Source organism: Oncorhynchus tshawytscha, linkage group LG11 (assembly GCF_018296145.1).
Source record: "Oncorhynchus tshawytscha isolate Ot180627B linkage group LG11, Otsh_v2.0, whole genome shotgun sequence".
NCBI classification, from domain to species: Eukaryota; Metazoa; Chordata; class Actinopteri; order Salmoniformes; family Salmonidae; genus Oncorhynchus; species Oncorhynchus tshawytscha.
Window position 1 is genome coordinate 5223879 of NC_056439.1, and position 10605 is coordinate 5234483.

Genomic DNA, 10605 nt, shown 5'->3' on the forward strand with positions numbered 1-10605 from the left:
ATTTTTCTCCGGTTCAATTTCTGAGAGTTCACCATCTCTCGACTGCTCAGGGTTTTCAGGAGAGGAAAATCAAATCAAACTTTGTCACATGCGCCAAATACAACAAGTTACCTTGAAATGCTTACTTACAAGCCCTTAACCAACAGTGCATTTCAAGAAGAGTTAAGAAAATATTTACAAGGGCCTCCCGGGTGGCGCAGTGGTCTAGCTGTGCCACTAGAGAATCTGGGTTCGAGCCCAGGCTCTGTCGCAGCTGGCCGCGACACAATTGGCCTAGCGTCGTCCGGGTTAGGGAGGGTTTGGCCAGCAGGGATATCCTTGTCTCATCACGCACTAGCGACTCCTGTGGCGGGCCAGGCACAGTGCACGCTGACCAGGTCGCCAGGTGTACAGTGTTTCCTCCGACACATTGGTGCGACTGGCTTCCGGGTTGGATGTGCGTTGTGTCAAGAAGCAGTGCGGCTAGGTTGGGTTGTGTTTCGGGGGATGCTTGGCTCGCGACCTTCACCTCTCCCGAGTCCATACAGGAGTTGCCGCGATGAGACAAGACTGTAGCTACTACCAATTGGATACCACAAAATTGGGGAGAAAAAAGCAGTAAAAAAGTTTAAAAAACAAAAGAAAAAAAACATTTACCAAACAAACTAAAGTAAAAAATAAGTAACACAATAACATAACAATAACAAGGCTATATACAAGGGGTAGCGGTACAGAGTCAGTGTGCGGGGGTATAGGTTAGAGGCAATTTGTACATGTAGGTAGGGGTGAAGTGACTATGCATAGATAATAAACAGCAAGTAGCAATAAAACAAATGGAGGAGGGGGTGGGGTGTCAATGTAATAATCCCGTGGCAGTTTGATTAATTGTTCAGCAGTCTTATGGCTTGGGGGTAGAAGCTGTTGAGGAGCCTTTTGGTCCTAGGCTTGGCGCTCCGGTACCTCTTGCCGTTCTGTAGCAAAGAAAACAGTCAATGAGTGGGTGACTGGAGTCTCTGACCATTTTATGGGCTTTCCTCTGAAACCACCTATTATATAGGTCCTGGATTGCAGGAAGCTTGGCCCCAGTGATGTACTGGGCCGTACGCACTACCCTCTGTAGCGCCTTACGGTCAGATGCCATACCAGGCAGTGATGCTACCGGTCAGGATGATCTCGATGGTGCAGCTGTAGAACTTTTTGAAGATCTGGGGACTCATACCAAATCTTTTCAGTCTCCTGAGGGGGAAAAGGTTTTGTCATGCCCTCTTCACGACTGTCTTGGTGTGTTAGGACCATGATAGATCATTGGTGATTTGGACACCAAGGAACTTGAAACTCTTGAACCGCTCCACTACAGTCCCGTTGATGTTAACGGGAGCCTGTTCGGCCCAAATTTACCTGTAGTCCACGATCAGCTCCTTTGTCTTGCTCACATTGAGGGAGAGGTTGTTGTCCTGGCACCACACTGACAGTTCTCTGACCTCGTCCCTATAGGCTGTCTCATTGATGTCGGTGATCAGGCCTTCCACTGTTGTGTCATCAGCAAACTTAATGATGGTGTTTGGCCACGCAGTCGTGGGTGAACAGGGAGTACAGGAGGGGACTAAGTACACACGACTGAGGGGCCCCAGTGTTGAGGATCAGCGCGGCAGACGTGTTGTTGCCTACCCTTACCACCTGGGGGCGGCCCGTCAGGAAGTCCAGGATCCAGTTGCAGAGGGAGGTGTTTAGTCCCAGGGTCCTTAGCTTAGTGATGAGCTTCGTGGGCACAATGAGTCAATGAATAGCATTCTCACATAGGTCTTCCTTTTGTCCAGGTGGGAAAGGGCAGTGTGGAGTACGATTGAGATTGCATCATCTGTGGATCTTTTGGGGCCGTATGCGAATTGGAGTGGGTCTAGGGTTTCCGTGATGATGCTGTTGATGGGAGCCATGACCAGCCTTTCAAAGCACATCATGGCTACCGACGTGATTGTTACGGGGCGGTAATCATTTAGGCAGGTTACCTTTACTTCCTTGGGCACAGGAACCATGGTGGTCTGCTTGAAACATGTAGGTATTACAGACTCAGTCAGGGAGAGATTGAAAATGTCAGTGAAGACACTTGCCAGTTGGTCTGCGCATGCTTTGAGTACACATCCTGGTAATCCATCTGGCCCCGTGTCTTTGTGAACGTTGACCTGTTTAAAGATCTTGCTCACATCAGCTACAGAGAGCAATATCACACAGTCATCCAGAACAGCTGGTAATCTCGTGCATGCTTATGTATTGCTTGCCTTGAAGCGAGCATAAAAGGCATTTAGCTCGTCTGGTAGGCTCGCGTCACTGGGCAGCTCGCGGCTGGGTTTCCCTTTGTAGTCCGTAATAGTTTCCAAGCCCTGCCACATCCGACGAGCATCAGAGAAGGTGTAGTACGATTCAATCTTAATCCTGTATTGACACTTTGCTTGTTTGATGGTTCGTCTGAGGGCATAGCTGGATTTCTTATAGGGGTCCAGATTAGTGTCCCGCTCCTCAAGTGCCAGCAACACCGGATATCATCAGGTCCTCATGGACTGCAGACTGTAAAGACAAATTGAACAGAAAAGCATGAAGGTTTATATAAGAAACTCTTTGCTGTACACACAGAAACATGACATGATAAAATGTTAACCACAGTCAAATACATCTCTAACACCGATTCAAGTACCAAACAATATGGAGTCATTGGAGATTCTAAAAAAGAATGGCAATGTGTTGACTCAAATTAAGTATGTTTTGGTTCAACTGAGATAAGGAAAACCTTAATTTCAACAAAATAGTCAAACGCTCACAACATGAAGTACCGTACTTTTATTGCACAAAACGATACGTGACTAGTAGAATAACCATTCTCACTATGGTAACACTTGACCTTTTCTATAAATCTGGTACCCTCGCTTTTGATCAAATTCATATTTAACACTCTCATTACATTACACACTACTTAATGTCAAGTAAACATAGGCACTGAATTCCTCATTATAAAACATGACCATCAAACAGGACAAGGTTGTCACTCTTCATCAGTGAAGCATTTTTACAGACAACATCACACCAACCATCACAATCATCTACTCTGTCTCATCATACTCATTCTTTCCTCAGTTAATCTCATCCAGTTCCCTACTACATCCTAAACCAACAGAATTAACTACAAACAAACTAACTAGTACTACGTTACGTCACTATACTCTATATATGGACTGTGTGCATTTTCTGCTGGTGTATCCTGAGGTAGCTCCTCTCTGAGAACCTCTTCCAGCAGTGTGTACAGGCAAATGGTCTCTCTCCCTTATGGACTTACAGGTGCATCTTCAGCTGGTGCTGTTGGGAGAACATATTCTCACACAGGCCAAAAGATTTTTCCCCATGTGCATCCTCTGGTGGATCTCCACCTGTTTGGGGAAACAGAAGGCTTTCCCACACAACAAACACAGGAAGTGCTTATCATGGCCACCGGATCTACTGATAGCATTACTACTACTGTCACTTGTCAATGGGCTTGTGTAGCCATTTAGCATTGAGGCACTGGCATTGTCTAAGGTCTGGTTTAACATAAGGAGAGTGTGAGGAGGATGAATGCTAGGGAGTGTCAATTGTCACAGGGTTCATGTTCCAGTTGATAGATCCTATAGAAGGCAGGCTAAAGGCAGCATCGGTAAGGGGGTCAACCTCAGGCGCCATCAGTCTCTCTGAATCAGAACTATAGGGGCAGGACCAGAGAATCGCTAGCCGAGGACAAGTACATTAGAGTGTCTAGTTTGAGAAACAGACGCCTCACAAGTCCTCAACTGGCAGCTTCATTAAATAGTACCCACAAAACACCAGTCTCAATGTCAACAGTGAGGAGGCGACTCGGGGAACACAGACACAGGACAGAGGAACTTTGCCTAGAAGGCCAGCATACTGGAGTCGCCTCTTCACTGTTGACGTTGAGACTCGTGTTTTGTGGGTACTATTTAATGAAGACGCCAGTTGAGGACTTGTGAGGCGTCTGTTTCTCAAACTAGACACTCTAATGTACTTGTCCTCTTGCTCAGTCGTGAACCGGGACCTCCCACTCTTTCTATTCTGGTTAGAGCCTGTTTGCGCTGTTCTGTGAAGGGAGTAGTACACAGCGTTGTACGAGATCTTTAGTTTCTTGCCAATTTCTCACACGGAATTGCCTTCATTTCTTAGAAGAAGAATAGACTGACGAGTTTCAGAAGAAAGTGCTTTGATTCTGGCCATTTTGAGCCAGTAACCAAACCCACAAATGCTGATGCTCCAGATACTAAACTAGTCGAAAGGCGGCTAGTTTTATTGCTTCTTTAATCAGCGAAACAGTTTTCAGCTGTGCTAACAATTGCAAAAGTGTTTTCTAATGATTAATTAGCCTTTTAAATTATACACTTGGATTAGCTAACACAATGTGCCATTGGAACACAGGAGTGATGGTTGCTGATAATGGGCCTCTGTACACCTACGTAGATATTCCATTAAATCAGTTTCCAGCTACAATATTCATTTACAACATTAACTATGTCTACACTGTATTTCTGATCAATTTGATGTTATTTCAGTGGACAAAAAAAGTGCTTTTCTTCCAAAAACATTTGTAAGTGACCAACAACTTTTGAATTGTAGTGTATATTTAGTAAGTGTATATTGGTTCAAAAGCGCTGTCGGTGTTTGCAGAATAGGGTGAGATCAGATGTGACGTGAAAGTCTTAGAATGAAAAGTCACATTTTGTGTTTATTAATAAAGATGAACAAGTTTTAAATACGCCATATGAAAACCACATACAGTATACACATGCCTCAAATAAAAATTATGAACTTGATAAACTGCATAAATGAAATACTTTTCTCATTAAAAGTGTCTTGGGAAAAAGTAGTAGAAGGTGAATGGAAGTAATTAAATAGTTATATAACCTACGCAGTACAAACACAATATGTAACAGACATTTTAGGCTTATATATAGTGAGGAAAAAAGTAATTATTCCCCTGCTGATTTTGTACATTTGCCCACTGACAAAGAAATGATCAGTCTATAATTTTAATGGTAGGTTTATTTGAACAGTGAGAGACAGAATAACAACAAAAAAATCCAGAAAAAGTATGTCAAAAATGATGTAAATTGATTTGCATTTTAATGAGAGAAAAAAGTATTTGACCCCCTTTCAAACAGAAAGATTTCTGGCTCCCAGGTGCCTTTTATACAGGTAACGAGCTGAGATTAGGAGCACACACTTAAAGGGAATGCTCCTAATCTCAGCTTGTTACCTGTATAAAAGACACCTGTCCACAGAAGCAATCAATCCGATTCCAAACTCTCCATCATGGCCAAGACCAAAGAGCTCTCCAAGGATGTCAGGTACAAGATTGTAGACCTACACAAGGCTGGAATGGGCTACAAGACCATCGCCAAGCAGCTTGGTGAGAAGGTGACAACGGTTGGTGCGATTATTCGCAAATGGAAGAAACACAAAAGAACTGTCAATCTCCCTCGACCTGGGGCTCCATGCAAGATCTCACCTCGTGGAGTTGCAATAATCATGAGAATGGTGAGGAATCAGCCCAGAACTACACAGGAGGATCTTGTCAATGATCTCAAGGTAGCTGCGACCATAGTCACCAAGAAAACAATTGGTAACACTACGCCGTGAAGGACTGAAATCCTGCAGCGCTCGCAAGGTCCCCCTGCTCAAGAAAGCACATATACATGGTCGTCTGAAGTTTGCCAATGAACATCTGAATGATTCAGAGGACAACTGGGTGAAAGTGTTGTGATCAGATGAGACCAAAATGGAGCTCTTTGGCATCAACTCAACTCACCGTGTTTTGAGGAGGAGGGATGCTGCCTATGACCCCAAGAACACCATCGCCACCGTCAGACATGGAGGTGGAAACATTATGCTTTGGGGGTGTTTTTCTGCTAAGGGGACAGGACAACTTCACCGCATCAAAGGGACGATGGACAGGGCAATGTACCGTCAAATCTTGGGTGAGAACCTCCTTCCCTCAGCCAGGGCATTGAAAATAGGTTGTGGATGGATATTCCAGCATGACAATGACCGAAAACACACGGCCAAGGCAACAAAGGACTGGCTCAAGAAGAAGCACATTAAGGTCCTGGAGTGGCCTAGCCAGTCTTCAGACCTTAATCCCATAGAAAATCTGTGGAGGGAGCTGAAGGTTCGAGTTGCCAAACGTCAGCCTCGAAACCTTAATGACTTGGAGAAGATCTGCAAAGAGGAGTGGGACAAAATCCCTCCTGAGATGTGTGCAAACCTGGTGGCCAACTACAAGAAACATCTGACCTCTGTGATTGCCAACAAGGGTTTTGCCACCAAGTACTAAGTCATGTTTTGCAGAGGGGTCAAATACTTATTTCTCTCATTAAAATGCAAATCAATTTATAACATTTTTGACATGCTTTTTTCTGGATTTGTTTGTTATTCTGTCTCTCACTGTTCAAATAAACCTACCATTAAAATTATAGACTGATCATTTCATTGTCGGTGGGCAAACATACAAAATCAGCAGGGGATCAAATACTTCTTTCCCTCACTGTATATGAAACAATGTCTGGATGCAATATTCTACCCAGGAATATTCAACACTGAAATCTTACTCTCGTTATTCCAAATTCATCTGTGGATCTTTTCTGCTGACAACAATTAAAATTATTTTTTGTCTTTAATGCAGGATTTGATCTAAACATCAGAAGCTATCGAGTGGAATGGTTACTTTCTATGTTATAGAGTGGGATGGTTTTTCTGCTGGTGTGTCCTGAGGTAGCTCCTCTCTGAGAACTTCTTCCCACAGTGCGTACAGGCGAACGGCCTCTCTCCAGTGTGGACTCTCTGGTGCCTCTTCAGGTCACCAGTCTGAGCGAAGCACATATGACACTGGGCACAGCTGAAAGGTTTCTCCCCTGTGTGGACCCTCTGGTGCCTCTTCAGGTTGCCAGCATGGGTGAAGCACATGTGACACTGGGTACAGCTGAAGGGTTTCTCCCCTGTGTGGACCCTCTGGTGGATCTCCACCTTCTGGGAGCAGCTGAAGCCTTTGTTACAGAACATGCAGAGGAACCGCTTCTCTTTTCCGCCCATTGTTGCTCCCCCTCTCCGCGCCTTGGCCCTTTGGTCGTTTGAGTTCAATACCTGATTGGAAAAAACACGGCCGTGCAAATCGGAAGGTTCCATCGACATGGACACTGTGTGTAACGGCGAGTGGGTTGCGACATTTAGATTTGTCTCTAAACTTTCCCTGTAGTCTAAGAAGTCACTAGTGTTGCCCTGCGAGTGTCCTTCTCCTAAGTGAGTCTCGTCTGCATTCCAGTTAGCCAGTTTCTCTTTCCCGACCGTTGTTGCTCCCCCTCCACGAGCCTGGGCTACAGCCCTATCGTTTAAATGTAATACCTGATCAAAAATCACATGGCCGTGTGAATCGGAAGGTGCCATTGATGTGGACACTGGGTCGCGATCCCTGAACGTGTGTAAAGGGGAGTGGGTGGCGACATTTAGATTTCCCCTGTAATCTAAGAAATCTCTGTCCTGTGAGTGTTCATCTCCTAGGTGACTATTTGCATTCCATGTGGGAGGAGCGTCGCCCTCTACTTTCACAGTCACCTCATCTACCACTATAACATCCCCTTTCTCATCTAAGCACCCTTCAGAGTATACACTACTACTGTACCGGTTCCAGTCCCCTCTAGACAGATCAGTCTGGGTCTCTAAAACCAAGGGCATGTTGCCAGGGTCCATCTCTGTAGCGTAAGAACAAGACAGATCACCAACGCCAGTGTCTAATGTATCACCATCTCCACGGGAATTAACTGTCCCCTGCCTCTGGTGAAATACCATTAAATGATCTGAGTGTGGAGCAGGAAGACAGTCCAGTCTCTCGGGGTCTGATTGGTGGTTAGATCCTGTGTGTAATAGCCTTTGTGTTACAATTAAAGTCTCTGTTTCTGTCTCCGTCTCTGCCTTGAGGACGGCGTTCGGCGTTCCACTGACCTCCGTGATGCTGCATCGGGTCCTGGTCTGGGGCGCAGCAGTAGTGGTGAGGTCCTCGGTGGCTACAGGGAGCGCCACTCCATGAGCTGCTCCAGTCTGGATGTCTCTGCTGTGCAGCGGGTCCTCATCTCCTTCAGATCTCTCCAGCTTGACCCCAGAACCTGCAGCCTCTGCATTTGCAGACTGACACAAGAAGAGGGGAGGTTGTTACCAGTAAATGAGTAGAATTGGATAATAATGTCATAGGGAAGTCTCACAAGCTCCCATATGGCAGATAAATGAGGATGTACATGTAAGCAAGCAAATATCTGAGGAGTTTTTCTGAAATAAACTGGCCACATTTGATGTACTGTAATACTATTACATTAACCTCTATCACGATAACATTCTTGGTTGAGGTTCCACTCCCCTCATCAACAGTGATTGGTTGGTCATCTCTCCATGTGTTGTGTCCCGCTGGCTTCACAAAGCTCCTGTGGCCTCCAGTGAGATTTCCTTCACCAGAGAGAGTGATTGGGAGGAAAAGAGGTGGTTAGGTTATCGGCTGTCAATGCTTAATACTTATACTACACTATTGACTATTTTGACAGTGTGTAGAATTGGCAAGAATGTAAGGTAACGCTTCGCATAACTTCTTGATATACCATTTATAGATTGATTTATTATGTTCCATGCATCATATTGCTTTTTAATGCAGTAAATGTTTTCTGATTATGATATGATAGTGGGTCTTTCTGCAAGTGAACTAAAGGAGAATTATTGCATACTAACAAAAAACTGACCAAGACCCAATTCCGGTTAACTTAGCCTGGAAACTATGTCGAATTACATTGAATTCTACTAAAGGCACAAATGAGCGTTTGGATAAGGAAAGTTTATTCTCACGACCTTTACAAGCCAGTATGTTGAATAGAGTTATTTTATGTTACTTTACCGCTATGGGTGATAAATGTGCTGGAAGTGCATTCATATTTTAAAAAGTTGACATAATCATAATTTATTTGGATATATTGTCTAATATTCCTACCTGCAAAAGGACCAACTGCACAGACATCAGGCAAAAATAAATACAAGTATTTTATTCAGCATTCTGGCTTGTCGAGGTCCTGAGAGAGAACTTTCCTGATTCAAACGCTAATTTGGCGTGGTCTCCAATGTCATGAAATTTAACATCAGGTTTCTGGACAATGGTTAACCATATGTGGTTAACACATCTAAAGTCAAACATGTGCAGATGTGAACTGGGCGACAGGCCCCTCAACCTCGGCAAACTGTACCTCTTGCCATTCCTCTGTATCGGTCAAGGATTTTGACACTACCGGGGCGAGTGGCGAGGATGCGCTCCCGTACCATCTTCAGTTCGAGTAGCTGTACTTTCCTTCGCAATGCGCTGTTTTCTTTCTGGCTTTGAGTTATTTCCAAACGAAACACTGCATAGTCATCGTCTACCAGTTTACAGACCTCTGCCACAGCTGCATTCGCCAACACCTCCATGATGGAGGCTATTTGAGTGTGAAAAACCATACAGTTAGCCATTGTTAGCTAACATTAGCAGCTAGATAGTTAGCGTTACCTAGATAACAGATCGATCAACCAAGGCCCGTCTACAACACGAATTAAAGACTACCTGGGATATGTTTATGATACTCTGCAGTTAAATGACTCATATTCTGAGTTCCATGGTGTAATACATGTCTAAATAACAATATAAATGCTAACGTGGAAATTTGTCTTGGTCACTGTTCACTTCCGTTTACACTTCTTCAGTGGTTTTTAAATGGCGGTTGGCAACCAACTTTAGTGATGCATTACCGCCACCGACTGGAGTGTGGAACAGAGACAGGGTAGTTCTAAAATTGAACCATACCTAATTAAACTGTTCATCGTGGATACAATTTGCAAATAATTTGCAATGATGGTACTCATGGTGCTTTCAAGACAACTGGGAACTAGAGATGAAATCATGACTTCAGTGACCTTCAGGTCTTAAAGTCAGAGCTCTAGAAAGAAAGATGCCCGAGTTTCTGGATTGGAAATCCTAGTTGGATGACTGTTCAAAACGATTTTCCATAGTCGGATCTAGTTTTTTTCAGTTCCTAGTTGTATAGAATGCACTGAAGTCAGAGGGATTTCCGAGTTCCTAGTTGTTTTGAACAAGGCATTAGTCTCAGCGAAGGGAGGGAGAGAGCAGCAGAGGGTCCGCCTCTTGCGGTTCCAGCTCTCTCCTTCTGTTCCAGCTCTCTCTTTCTGTTCCTCCTGTGAGAGAGAGGGGACACTGTATTCCACTTGATGCCGAAATCTGAGTCGCACCGCATCTACCTCGTGCCCATATGTATATTGTTCCTAAGACCAGAGAAAGTGAAATATTCCTTGATATTAAAATAAACATGACTAGCTGTTGCTAATAATAAAAATGCTATCGATACACTTCGCTACTGATTCATTGCAGCGCGAGTGTAAGTAGGAAGAAGCACGTTTTGTTTTTCTGAATCAAATCTTAGACATGAACACACATAAAAACAGCAGTTCTTTGCTATATTCTTTGACAGTCTCTCTCTGGTAATGGTTTTAAAAGTTATTAATTCTCTAGTATCAGCTTTG

At 44.2% G+C, this 10605-nt stretch overlaps 1 protein-coding gene across 2 annotated transcripts; it reads right to left on the reverse strand.

The window, feature by feature from the left end:
- Nucleotides 1-2403: 2403 nt before the first annotated feature.
- LOC121847776 lies at nucleotides 2404-9757 on the reverse strand. 2 transcript variants are annotated; one of them, XM_042330491.1, is made up of 4 exons: nucleotides 9282-9757; nucleotides 8375-8499; nucleotides 8005-8187; nucleotides 2404-2541 (listed from the first exon to the last, which is right to left on the reverse strand). In XM_042330491.1, the coding sequence occupies exons 1-4, from the start codon at nucleotides 9538-9540 to the stop codon at nucleotides 2494-2496; spliced, it is 615 nt and encodes a 204-aa protein (XP_042186425.1). In that variant the 5' UTR covers nucleotides 9541-9757; the 3' UTR covers nucleotides 2404-2493. The 2 variants fall into 2 exon arrangements, with proteins under 2 accessions (XP_042186425.1, XP_042186424.1); XM_042330490.1 differs by lacking the exon at nucleotides 2404-2541 and having other exon boundaries at nucleotides 6476-8187.
- Between the last annotated feature and the right edge of the window lie 848 nt (nucleotides 9758-10605).

Excerpts from the sequence above, each read along its gene's own strand:
- LOC121847776 (XM_042330490.1), bottom strand. The coding sequence starts at position 9,540 with ATGGCTAACTGTATGGTTTTTCACACTCAAATAGCCTCCATCATGGAG. Across the intron at positions 8,500-9,281 it reads ATACAGAGGAATGGCAAGAG|GAAATCTCACTGGAGGCCAC; the intron begins GTACAGTTTGCC and ends TCTCTGGTGAAG. Across the intron at positions 8,188-8,374 it reads AGAATGTTATCGTGATAGAG|TCTGCAAATGCAGAGGCTGC; the intron begins GTTAATGTAATA and ends TTCTTGTGTCAG.